Source organism: Siphateles boraxobius, unplaced genomic scaffold, assembly GCF_051911475.1.
Source record: "Siphateles boraxobius isolate OS27281-9 unplaced genomic scaffold, OSU_SipBor_1 354, whole genome shotgun sequence".
Taxonomy (NCBI): Eukaryota; Metazoa; Chordata; class Actinopteri; order Cypriniformes; family Leuciscidae; genus Siphateles; species Siphateles boraxobius.
This window is the reverse complement of record NW_027508980.1, coordinates 17,403-31,469: the sequence shown is the minus strand read 5'-3', so window position 1 is coordinate 31,469 and position 14,067 is coordinate 17,403. Positions and strand designations below refer to the sequence as shown.

General features: G+C 44.3%; 1 protein-coding gene and 2 long non-coding RNA genes across 3 annotated transcripts; all 3 read left to right on the top strand.

Annotated features, from left to right (window-relative positions):
• The first annotated feature begins 1,039 nt into the window (after positions 1-1,039).
• LOC143702867 (uncharacterized) lies at positions 1,040-6,751 on the top strand. Its single transcript, XR_013190642.1, has 2 exons — positions 1,040-1,270; positions 3,135-6,751. It is a non-coding gene; the product is annotated as an uncharacterized LOC143702867 (long non-coding RNA).
• Positions 6,752-7,306: 555 nt separating this feature from the next.
• Positions 7,307-10,062, top strand: LOC143702864 (protein fem-1 homolog A). Its single transcript, XM_077196772.1, has one exon. The coding sequence runs from the start codon at positions 7,472-7,474 to the stop codon at positions 9,326-9,328; it is 1,857 nt and encodes a 618-aa protein (XP_077052887.1). The 5' UTR covers positions 7,307-7,471; the 3' UTR covers positions 9,329-10,062.
• A 662-nt stretch (positions 10,063-10,724) lies between these two features.
• Positions 10,725-12,165, top strand: LOC143702865 (uncharacterized). The gene is made up of 3 exons (XR_013190641.1): positions 10,725-11,135; positions 11,460-11,573; positions 12,049-12,165. It is a non-coding gene; the product is annotated as an uncharacterized LOC143702865 (long non-coding RNA).
• Positions 12,166-14,067: the final 1,902 nt, after the last annotated feature.

The following is a 14,067-nucleotide window of genomic DNA, read 5'->3' as shown; positions in this document are numbered from 1 at the left end:
CATCTCTACACTGGTTACCTATTAAGTTCCGTATCAATTACAAAGTATTCCTACTGACCTATAAAGCCCTAAATGGTTTAGCTCCTGTGTATTTAACAGATCTTCTATCGCCCTACAATCCATCGCGCTCTTTAAGATCACTAAATTCGAGGCTTCTGGTCATTCCTAGGATATCTAAGTCCACTAAAGGAGGGAGGGCGTTCTCACATTTAGCTCCTAAACTCTGGAATAGCCTTCCTGATATTGTACGAGACTCAGACTCGCTGTCCCAGTTTAAAACTAGATTAAAGACGCATCTCTTTAACCAAGCATTCACTTAATGCTTAACCTTTAATACTACTGCTGAATCAGTTCGAATGCATTAACATTATGAACATCAGCTATGCTAATTATTTCCCATCTGCCTTTCTGCTGTTATCTCGGGACGCTAGTCCCGAGGTAAATAGCGTTCGTCAGCTCCAGTTTGTATCCAGCCTCTCACGGAGACTTCAGATGCCCCAACGCCTGTGAAGAGACGACTCGACGCCTGTGAAGAGACGACTCAAAGCCGGCGATATGTTATGCCACAAATTAATACATGATTAACTAACTGTATTTTTCTATGTAGATTTCCGAAATGCACTTTCTGTAAAGCTGCTTTGAGACAATGTGTATTGTGAAAAGCGCTATACAAATAAATTTGAATTGAATTGAATTGAATATTTATTCATTTTTAATTTCTGCAGGTTTGGTACTCCATACTGATCTCCATCATCAGCGTATGAAAAACATGAGTCTAGAGTAGACTGGGATTCAGTTCAAGTCTGTGAAACTAAGGAAGAGGAATTTATTCAATTCTCACATTTCAGTTTCAAGCCTGGTTTTTTTTCTATGAAATAGAATAAAGTATGATTATCAATAATTCGTTTATATGCCTAGGTGTTATTTGCATCATTGATGAATAAATGAATATGGGGTAACGTTGTGTGATTAATAATAACCCATACTGCTCGTGATTGTGTGATGAGGTTTGAGAGCTCAGTCCTGCTGAAGAACTGAAGGGTTTTCATTGGCTGATCATGTGACACGTCACGCCTGAGGATCCGCTCTTCTCTATAAACACACACACACACACACACAAGATCTCATTATTCCTCGACTCTATATAAACACACACACGATGTCATTATTCCTCGACTATACACACACGATCTCATTATTCCTCGAGCCCCCGATGACTCGCTCGAGCCCGTCAGCATCACCTGTTGATCTGAGAAAGATGAAGATGAAGGTGAGTAAAATCTTCATATCTGAAAACACCAGCACACACATTAACATCTGTAAAGCGCGTTTTTGTTGTTAGACCGAGGCGCTTGTAAGCGCTGTTATCATTAAATCGGTAAATCGTGTAAATTCAGTTGTGTGTTTAATTCATTTGCTGCTCTGATGCTTCATTGATTCCGAATCGTGTCTTGTGCGGCTGTGATCCGGATTCACTTCGCTTCGCTTCAACTGAAACACACGAGAATCAGATTCAGACACTGCGTCTCAATTCGCCTACTACACCCTAAAAGTAGGCTATACTCTTTTTGTGAAGAAAAAGTAGATACTTTTGAGTGTGTAGCAGAAGAGTAGACAAGCTATATTCTACAATTGCGTCTTTAAGGCTGCTCTCTGTCGCTTACACGCATCCTGTCACTTAAACTGACCTGTCAATCATCTTGTCACACAGTTAAAAACCTCCACATTTAATTTCCTACTGCATCGGAGAGAAATGCAGAAACTCGTTGATCTGCAGTCATGGGTCTTTCATGCAGAGATCTCCTCATATTAATGCACAATGATGCATCTAAAAGTTAATGGCCTAACGGATCTTTATAAAAGTCCATAATGTTATTGTAGATTAAATATTACACAGATAACATAAAATAAATATTTTTTTATCAGGTTAAGCTTTGATTAGTCACTCAAAACTTTATCTAGGCTAAATCAATCACCGTTGGTCGCTCATATCCGCCATGTTTTGTAGTTTTAACACTTTTTACTCGTGTTTGTAGTTCCTCCTCCAAAGCGCAATGGGTTGTGGGTAATATTAGCTGTTATAAGCACGGATCCACTCTTCGAAAATACTATGTTACTATGCTTTAGGACACACCTATTTCAATCTCACATACTGTTTAGGATGGATAGTATAACTCAGATTCAGACTCAGATTCAGGCTTAGATTCAGGCTTAGATTCAGATTCAGACTCAGATTCAGACTCAGATTCAGACTCAGATTCAGACTCAGATTCAGACTCAGATTCAGACTCAGACTCAGATTCAGACTCAGACTCAGACTCAGATTCAGACTCAGACTCAGACTTAGATTCAGACTCAGATTCAGACTCAGATTCAGACTCGGACTCAGACTCGGACTCAGACTCAGACTCGGATTCGGATTCGGACTCGGATTCGGATTCGGACTCGGATTCGGATTCGGATTCGGACTCGGACTCGGACTCAGATTCCCGCGTGCGCAACAGATTCGCCTGCTTCTGCGGCCACGGGCACGGCAGGTCGGCGTGAGCACACAGCAGCTAAAGGGCGTTTATCGATTATTATTTATGTTTATGTTGCTCCATTTCTTTAAATCCGTTTTTATGAATGAATGACTCTCTCATCCGTTGCTCTGGTCTTCACTTGCACTCCCTGCTGGTGAGGTCGACTAACAGCTTTGGAGATTATCAATCGGTAATCTACTGATATTTCTGCCGTTCCCGGATGTCAAATGATGAATTTTCTGTCGAATTTGAACCACTGAATTTATTAAGCGAAATAAAATGGACCGAAAATTACCGGTTAGATATTATAGGTTGTATTTTTAAACAGAATGAATATTTTGGAAGTTAAATCTGAAAGGTGAATATGGATTATTGATTTTTAAAAATGAAAACTTGTGTGAAATGTTTTCAATTGAAATATTCACAGCTTAAATATACAACCATGTTCAATTTCAGCCCATAATAATTCAAGCCCTATAAATACAATGCATTAAAATGCAAGCAGGGTTAATGCAATGCTTATTTTTCAAGAACTGCAAATCAACAAGCTTTTTTGTTTGGAAAACATTTGTCATTATTTTACTTCTATAATGTTCTTCTCTCCTGTATCAGAGCGGGAGCAGTGGAACGGTCCTGCACTGCTGCGTGGAAGACTAGTGATTTTGTTGTGAAACTGAACAAAAGAGCAACAACAAATCCCAGTCTGCCTCTCGGCACAGGACACATCATCACACCTGATGCTCCATCACACCTGAGGCTCCATCACACCTGAGGCTCCATCACACCTGAGGAACCATCACACCTGAGGAACCATCACACCTGAGGAACCATCACACCTGAGGAACCATCACACCTGAGGAACCATCACACCTGAGGAACCATCACACCTGAGGCTCCATCACACCTGAGGCTCCATCACACCTGACGCACCTGATCACCTGACGCACGTGAACACCTGACGCATGTGAACACCTGACGCATGTGAACACCTGACGCACCTTAACACCTGACGCACCTGAACACCTGACGCACCTGAACACCTGACGCACATGAACACCTGACGCTCCTGAACACCTGACTCGCCATCACACCTGATGCATGTGAACACCTGACTCGCCATCACACCTGACGCATGTGAACACCTGACTCGCCATCACACCTGACGCATGTGAACACCTGACTCGCCATCACACCTGACGCACATGAACACCTCACGCAGGTGAACACCTGACGCACATGAACACCTGACGCTCCTGAACACCTGACGCACCATCACACCTGACGCACATGAACACCTGACGCTCCTGAACACCTGACGCACCTGAACACCTGACTCGCCATCACACCTGACGCACATGAACACCTGACGCTCCTGAACACCTGACTCGCCATCACACCTGACGCACATGAACACCTGACGCTCCTGAACACCTGACTCGCCATCACACCTGACGCACATGAACACCTGACGCACATGAACACCTGACGCACATGAACACCTGACGCACATGAACACCTGACACTCCTGAACACCTGACGCACATGAACACCTGACGCACATGAACACTTGACGCTCCTGAACACCTGACGCACATGAACACCTGACGCACATGAACACCTGACGCACATGAACACCTGACGCACATGAACACCTGACGCACATGAACACCTGACGCACATGAACACCTGACTCGCCATCACACCTGACGCACATGAACACCTGATGCACATGAACACCTGACGCTCCTGAACACCTGACTCGCCATCGCACCTGACGCACATGAACACCTGACACTCCTGAACACCTGACTCGCCATCACACCTGACGCACATGAACACCTGACGCTCCTGAACACCTGACTCGCCATCACACCTGACGCACATGAACACCTGACGCTCCTGAACACCTGACTCGCCATCACACCTGACGCACATGAACACCTGACGCTCCTGAACACCTGACTCGCCATCACACCTGACGCACATGAACACCTGACGCACATGAACACCTGACTCGCCATCACACCTGATGCTCCATCACACCTGAGGCTCCATCACACCTGAGGAACCATCACACCTGAGGAACCATCACACCTGAGGAACCATCACACCTGAGGAACCATCACACCTGAGGCTCCATCACACCTGAGGCTCCATCACACCTGAGGCTCCATCACACCTGAGGCTCCATCACACCTGACGCACCTGATCACCTGACGCACGTGAACACCTGACGCATGTGAACACCTGACGCACCTGAACACCTGACACACCTTAACACCTGACGCACCTGAACACCTGACGCACCTGAACACCTGACGCACATGAACACCTGACGCTCCTGAACACCTGACTCGCCATCACACCTGACGCATGTGAACACCTGACTCGCCATCACACCTGACGCACATGAACACCTCACGCAGGTGAACACCTGACGCACATGAACACCTCACGCAGGTGAACACCTGACGCACATGAACACCTCACGCAGGTGAACACCTGACGCACATGAACACCTGACGCTCCTGAACACGTGACGCACCATCACACCTGATGCACATGAACACCTGACGCTCCTGAACACCTGACGCACCTGAACACCTGACTCGCCATCACACCTGACACACATGAACACCTGACGCTCCTGAACACCGGACTCGCCATCACACCTGACTCACATGAACACCTGACGCTCCTGAACACCTGACTCGCCATCGCACCTGACGCACATGAACACCTGACACTCCTGAACACCTGACTCGCCATCACACCTGACGCACATGAACACCTGACGCTCCTGAACACCTGACTCGCCATCACACCTGACGCACATGAACACCTGACGCTCCTGAACACCTGACTCGCCATCACACCTGACGCACATGAACACCTGACGCTCCTGAACACCTGACTCGCCATCACACCTGACGCACATGAACACCTGACGCACATGAACACCTGACGCACATGAACACCTGACTCGCCATCACACCTGACGCACATGAACACCTGACGCACATGAACACCTGACGCACATGAACACCTAACGCACATGAACACCTGACACTCCTGAACACCTGACGCACATGAACACCTGACTCGCCATCACACCTGACGCTCATGAACACCTGACGCACATGAACACCTGACGCACATGAACACCTGACTCGCCATCACACCTGACGCACATGAACACCTGACGCACATGAACACCTGACGCACATGAACACCTGACGCACATGAACACCTGACACTCCTGAACACCTGACGCACATGAACACCTGACTCGCCATCACACCTGACGCTCCTGAACACCTGACGCACATGAACACCTGACGCACATGAACACCTGACGCACATGAACACTTGACGCTCCTGAACACCTGACTCGCCATCGCACCTGACGCACATGAACACCTGACACTCCTGAACACCTGACGCACATGAACACCTGACGCTCCTGAACACCTGACTCGCCATCATACCTGACGCACATGAACACCTGACGCTCCTGAACACTTGACTCGCCATCATACCTGACGCACATGAACACCTGACGCTCCTGAACACCTGACTCGCCATCATACCTGACGCACATGAACACCTGAGGCTCCTGAACACCTAAAGCACCATCACACCTTACGCTCCTGAACCCCTGACGCTCCTGAACACCTGACGCTCCTGAACACCTGACGCACATGAACACCTGATGCACCACATAGATCTTATTTAAATGAAACTGTTTTAGATATTGATTTGAAATTGCTTCTGTGAGTTAACTTAATATCCACTAATATTATTGATCTGATTCTAACTGCACTGGACCTGAACTAAGCTGATGATGACATCACTGCTTTATAGTTTTGAACTCTTCAAAAATGTATTCACTTTACAATTTACGGTTATTGAACCCAAATGAATAAACAGTGAACTGCTTTCAACTGAATAATTGATTCAACTGAATAAAATGACTGTTTACTATTGTCTTTTTTGAGCTGTTTTACAGCTGAATTAAATTCTGTACCCTAGCCCTAATAACTGTTTAGGAAAACAGGAAAATAACTGTTTGCATCATTGTTTCTGTTATTTTCTATTTATAAAGCTGTTTTGAACCCATCTGTACTGTAAAAAGTGCTATAGAAATAGAGCTGACTTGACTTTTGTGTTTGTGTTGCAAATCATTAAAGGCTTCATTGTTAGTACAATAAAGCAGCATCATGACTAAACATCTCTGAATCGTGACTTTAACATCAAAACCTGATTGTCACTTATAATTACACGGATGTACAATCTTTATAATGAATAAAATAAAATAGTTGTAAACAACAAATTTAAATACGTTTAGTTTGAACATTTACCCTGTCTTAAACCACAGCAAACTCGGAACAAATCCAGGGAGCACTTTATTCAGTTGTGTGTGTGACATTAAATTCCAAACACTTATGTCTCTAAAACAATAAAATATTTAAAATGTCGTTTATGGTACAGCATAGGAACCCAGTGACTTCAAACATGCCAGACGAGTTGTTCATACATTCCGTTTACATCAGCTGACTGAGTTTCACCAAATGAATGGTAGGGAATGTAGTACCGCGAGTCGCAACGACACAAGCTGATACGAGCGTGCGTGTGTTTATAGAATACATTTCCCACAAGTCTTTGCTTGACAAGCCTTCTGGTCGACGTAATGGCGCTCTTAACGGATGACAAGTGTAATTGTAGTTCTTTACGCGGCTCATGCTGTGTTCTAACAGCGCATACGGACTACGATACCAAGCATTCCAAGCGGCAGTGGTAAACAGAGCTGTCAAACAACATCATCGACGCCATTTCGACAACAGCCTTAAAATGGCAGCAAAATATAGAACGATGATCGCTCCTCACTAAATAAGAAGCGACGCGATCGCGAATTCAAACGCGCTTTAACGGACTTTCGCGCCGAGAAGATGGAAATCAGCACGGCGGTGTTTAACGCGGCGAGAGACGGAAAACTGAAACTCATCCAGAAGTTGCTGAGCAACAAGAGCGCGGAGGAGCTGGAGGCTCTGGCGGAGGAGAAGACGCAGGGCGGCACGCCACTGCTCATCGCGGCGCGCTACGGGCACCTGGAGGTGGTGGAGTACCTGCTGGAGCACTGCCGGGCTGGCGTGGAGATCGGGGGATCTGTTAACTTCGACGGTGAGACGATCGAGGGCGCTCCGCCGCTGTGGGCCGCCTCGGCCGCCGGGCACCTGCCGGTGGTGAAGACTTTACTGGGTCACGGGGCCTCCGTCAACAACACCACCCTCACCAACTCCACCCCGCTGCGGGCCGCCTGCTTCGACGGGCACCTGGAGATCGTACGCTACCTGGTAGAGCACCACGCCGACATGGAGGTGGCGAACCGGCATGGGCACACCTGCCTGATGATCTCCTGCTACAAGGGACACAGAGACATCGCTAAGTTCCTCCTGGAGCGCGGCGCCAACGTCAACCGCAAGAGCGTGAAGGGCAACACGGCTCTGCACGACTGCGCCGAGTCCGGGAGCCTGGAGATCATGAAGATGCTCCTGAAGTGCGAGGCGCGCATGGAACGGGACGGCTATGGTATGACTCCGCTGCTCGCCGCTAGCGTCACCGGACACACCAACATCGTGGAGTATCTGGTGCACCAGCCGCGGCCGAGTAGGGAGGAGCGTGTAGACGCGCTGGAGCTCCTCGGAGCCACTTTCGTGGACAAGAAGCGCGATCTGCTAGGTGCGATGCGCTACTGGCGGAGAGCGATGGAGCTGCGGACGACAGGTGAGAAGGCAGGCGGCTACTTGGCGAAACCGGCTCCAGGGCCACCGGTGCCGGCGTACGAGTGTGCGCGCGAGGTTAGCACGGCAGATGAGCTGGAGGCGCTAATAACCGATCCGGACGAGATGCGCATGCAAGCGCTGCTAATCCGTGAGCGCATCCTCGGGCCGTCGCACCCGGACACCTCATACTACATCCGCTACCGCGGCGCCGTCTACGCCGACTCGGGGAATTTCCAACGCTGCATTAGCCTGTGGAAGTACGCGTTAGACATGCAGCAGAGCAACCTGGACCCGCTTAGCCCGATGACGGCCAGCAGCTTCCTCTCGTTCGCCGAGCTCTTCTCCTTCGTGCTACAGGACCGCGCTAAAGGCACGCTGTGCACCCGCGTCACCTTCCAGGACCTGATGGGCGTGCTAGGGAAGAGCGTGCGCGAGGTGGAGCGCGCCGTAGCGCAGCGCGACAGGCCGCCGGAGGCGCCGCAGTTCACCAAAGCACTGTCCATCATCCTACACCTGCTGTTTCTGCTGGAGAAGCTGGATTGCGCGCCGGAGCAGGAGCACCTCAAGCGGCAGACTGTGTACCGCCTGCTTAAGCTAAACCCGCGCGCGCGGAGCGGCTACACGCCACTGCACATGGCCGTGGACAAGGACACCACGTCAGTGGGGCGCTACCCAGTTGGGCGCTTCCCGTCGCTAGCCGTGGCTAGCCTGCTACTAGAGTGCGGGGCGGACGTCGACTCGCGCGACTGCGAGAACAACACCCCGCTACACGTATCCGCTGCTAACGGCTGCCCTGAGATCATGGCGGCCCTAATCCGAGCCGGCGCTCACTTCGACGCCACCAACGCGCAGCACAAGACGGCGTACGAACTGCTGGACGAGCAGAGCAGCGGACGACACGCACTACACCCGCTAAGCTACGTCACGCTACAGTGCCTAGCCGCGCGAGCCATCGAGAAACATAGACTTCCCTACAAAGGGCTGATCTCAGAGGAGATGGAGGCGTTCATCGAGCTGCACTGACACACACGCTACCACGCACGCGATCCATGCAATAATCCCGGTGTTAGTGCGCAGAGTCAGAGATAGCGCTGGGACGAGCCGCGGACACCAGCCCTGGTCTCTGACTGGTTGCTATTCTATGATTGACAGGGCTTATTGGGTCCGATGCAAATTGAAATGCAAAAGCAAAACGTTTTCTATCAGACTCCATTAATGTCATAACGTGTTCATCTTCCCGTCGGTGATCCTGATTCTGGAGGACTCGGTGCCAAAACTAGCCTTACATCATCATCTTTTCTAACGTGTGATTTTAATGTTTTTATTGAATGACTGCACAGTGTTTTCTTTCATCTGGGGAGTGACTGTAATATATTTAACTCTGCACTTTATCCACCCTTCAGCTGTTTATGAATTGCTGGCGTTACATTGATATCTATGCAGTTTATGAACGGAGGAGCGTTTGGAGTGACAGATCTGGCGTTTAGGGTTTCTCTGCAGGGTTTTGTGGGAAAGCTTCATATTCATCGTAGTCTTATTCTGATTGCCTTTAAGTTTATTTCTTCTCGGTAAGATTTGGAATGGCTGTTTTAATGTCGTTGTAAATGCCTCCCAAATGAAAGCACTTTGAAAATGTTTAACACTTTGTGTAAAACCAGAGACTTCAGAAACTGCAACTGATTTGGTTAATTTAAGATGTTTACTAAGAGACTAAAGGTGTGTGGCGATGCCTGAATAAAACTCAAGTGTCCCATCAAGGGTTTCCTTTTGACAGTCTCATATTTTAATATCCTGCGATGTTTCTGTCTCTGAATATCTCATGTTTCTCAGGTTGGTTTTCATGTTACGCTGATTTACTGTTATTTCTACAGTTAATGGGTCCGATGCAAATTGAAATGCAAAAGCAAAGCGTTTTCTATCGACTCCATTAATGTCATAACATGTTCAGTTTGTGTCATGAAACACGTTAAGTTCACTAAACCAAAAAACTGTCAAGAACATTTTTTTTAGTAGTTTAAGTAGTGTTAGGGTCTTATTTTTTTATTAATACATTAGTCAACATTTAAAGTGGATCAAGAAAGTTAAGCAAAGTTGTCCTTAGACAAGAACGGGTATTGTTCAAAATTCATAACTTTGATGAAAGGTTTTGATCCACTTCAAATGTTGACGACTGTATTTTTAATTAGCTTTGTTTTTTTAGTTTTTGTGTGAATTTGAGTTAAACTTTTAGTAATTTTGTTATGTGCTTATGTCGTTTTATTAGTTTTTTACTAATAGAAGTATTTCATAAATAAAAAATATTGCTAACCGGTATTTAGGTTTTAGATTTTGCTATTCATTTTTACTTATTCTTATTTCAGTTTTAGTGAATTTTATTCATTTCCAGTCAATAATTGTATTGGTTTTTTCAATTTATTGTCAAGGCAAGATCTCACCGTTTTCAACTAATGTTTTATTTCATTATGTTTTAGCTTTATTTAAATTAACCATAATGTTAGATGTTTTTTATTAGTTTTAGTTAACAATAATAACCCTTTATCACTTTAAGAATCGGACCGTTCATCTCTCTGAATCATATCTCAGCAGCTACAGTAAAAGAACAATCGTTTTTTAAAAGTAAATTATAATTGTAGTAAGTACGCATCATGCTATCTGTGCTTTTTAATTTATTCAGATTTCATCACTGCATTACAGGACAAAGCCTTCATTTTCTTAATGCCAAATTGCTCATTTATTCCAAGTTTGAATATTATGTAATATTGATTCTGGGGTGAAACATGAAATTTCTTTCTCAGGCAACGCTTTTAGAGCTGAAACTCCAGCAACAAAGGTTCGTATTGTGTCGTTTTGCTGTTTTTGAGGAGATGTTGTGCTTCTGCCGTTAAAGGCTCGTTTTCTCTCGTCTGATGCTGATGGATTCACATTTACAGTCGTCAACATCTGAAGTGCATCAAAGTTATACATGACTTTTGAACAGTACCCGTTCTTGTCTCACCACAACTTTGATGAACAATTTTTATCCACTTTAAATGTTGACGACTGCATTTTAACCCAGTGTAAATCTATTGTTTCGTCCATTAAAAGTCTCTAACCTTCATGTGCAGAAATATGTGAACGCTGTTGATGGTAATAATGTCTTGTATTTTCTCTCCAGCTGTTGGTGGAAGGCCGGTCATGTTCTCCAGAAACACGATCCGCTGATATAAATAGCCGTGAGTCTCGGGTCTATTTCAGGGTTCCGGTCCCGTAAGCGGATCCGTCAGTCCAGGTCAGTCTTTACACACACACACACACACTCAAACACACACACACACACACACACACACACACACACACACACACACACACACACACACACACACACACACACACACACACACTGATGTTAATGACAGGCTTCTGTAGAAGTGTGCCTGTAAACCTGTAACAGAGGATGATCCATCATATCAGCCTGTGTGTGTGTGTGTGTGTGTGTGTGTGTGTGTGTGTGTGTGTGTGTTTAAAACCCTTCACAGTGTTATTCTTCTGCATTAAACAACAGAGAGTTTCATTCAACTGTTAAAACTGAAACTGATGTCTGAAAACATGTTTTTACCAAATGGTGAAACTGTTTAAAATATTCTTCTTAAACCCTTGAACATCATTCATGTACATATTCACAGGCTTTATACAGTCATATTACAGTTATTATTACTGTGATTCTGCATCTGATCGCTGATGATTCTCTTCATTCTCCATTGCAGAACGAACTCCGATCCAAACGGATCTTCAGATGAAAGGTTAACATGATCTTCATGCGCTGTAGAAATGAGTTTTACAAGGTGTAAATTAAACAAAGTACTGGAGTTTACACTTAAAAACCTTTTGTTTTTCTACTTCAAATGTTCATGTTAAACTCAATGTTTTACTTATTATTCATGAAATCTGCGTATACATGTAATCTCCAATTAACTACCCATGTGATGTGGTAATCCAGCAGGTTAGTTAATGTTAGTTAAGCTGATTAATTAATGTTAGTTAAGCTGATTAGTTAATGTTAGTTAAACTGATTAGTTAATGTTAGTTAAGCTGATTAGTTAATGTTAGTTAAACTGATTAGTTAATGTTAGTTAAGCTGATTAGTTAATGTTACTTAAACTGATTAGTTAATGTTAGTTAAGCTGATTAGTTAATGTTAGTTAAGCTGGTTAGTTAATGTTAGTTAAGCTAGTTAGTTAATGTTAGTTGAGTGGGTTGGTTAATGTTAGATAAGCGGGTTAGTTAATGTTAGATAAGCGGGTTAGTTAATGTTAGATAAGCGGGTTAGTTAATGTTAGATAAGCGGGTTAGTTAATGTTGGTTAAGTGGGTTAGTTAATGTTAGATAAGCGGGTTAGTTAATGTTGGTTAAGTGGGTTAGTTAATGTTAGATAAGCGGGTAAGTTAATTTTAGTTGAGTGGGTTAGTTAATGTTAGTTAAGTGGGTTCGTTAATGTTTAAACAAAGTACTGGAGTTTACACTTAAAAATCTTTTGTTTTTCTACTTCAAATGTTCATGTTAAACTCAATGTTTTACTTATTATTCATGAAATCTGCGTATACATGTAATCTCCAATTAACTACCCATGTGATGTGGTAATCCAGCAGGTTAGTTAATGTTAGTTAAGCTGATTAATTAATGTTAGTTAAGCTGATTAGTTAATGTTAGTTAAACTGATTAGTTAATGTTAGTTAAGCTGATTAGTTAATGTTAGTTAAACTGATTAGTTAATGTTAGTTAAGCTGATTAGTTAATGTTACTTAAACTGATTAGTTAATGTTAGTTAAGCTGATTAGTTAATGTTAGTTTAGCTGGTTAGTTAATGTTAGTTAAGCTAGTTAGTTAATGTTAGTTGAGTGGGTTGGTTAATGTTAGATAAGCGGGTTAGTTAATGTTAGATAAGCGGGTTAGTTAATGTTAGATAAGCGGGTTAGTTAATGTTAGATAAGCGGGTTAGTTAATGTTGGTTAAGTGGGTTAGTTAATGTTAGATAAGCGGGTAAGTTAATTTTAGTTGAGTGGGTTAGTTAATGTTAGTTAAGTGGGTTCGTTAATGTTAGTTGTGTGGGTTAGTTAATGTTAGTTAAGTGGGTTAGTTAATGTTAGACAAGCGGGTTAGTTAATGTTAGTTAAGTGGGTTAGTTAATGTTAGTTAAGCGGGTTAGTTAATGTTAGTTGTGTGGGTTAGTTAAGTGGGTTAGTTAATGTTAGTTAAGTGGGTTAGTTAATGTTAGATAAGCGGGCTAGTTAATGTTAGTTAAGTGGGTTAGTTAATGTTAGATAAGCGGGTTAGTTAAAGCTACACTGTGTAACTTTTTTAGTTTATTCTTAGCTAAAAACACTAAGTTCTTTCAAAAATATATGTGCTCATTAATGTATATTTACTTCGTTCAAGTAATAAAGTATTCTCGTGAGTGTATAATATGCCATTGAAAATACATACGGGTGGGGGGTTCTAATGTCGGTCGCCATGTTGCCCCTCCATCTTGAAAGTACATTAGCCAAAGAGGGACATACGGTTAATTCAAGCTTCACCTTTCACTCATGGACGAGGTCGAACTGGAAGCCATGCTAATCTTGGACTACAGTGGCCACCGTAGGAGTTAAAACGAAATCGGAATTGAGAGGAACAGAAACTAATATTCACTGGATGGTCATATACCTTTTCACCGCTAGATGGGGGTAAAAATCACACAGTGTAGCTTTAATGTTAGTTAAGTGGGTTAGTTAATGTTAGATAAGCGG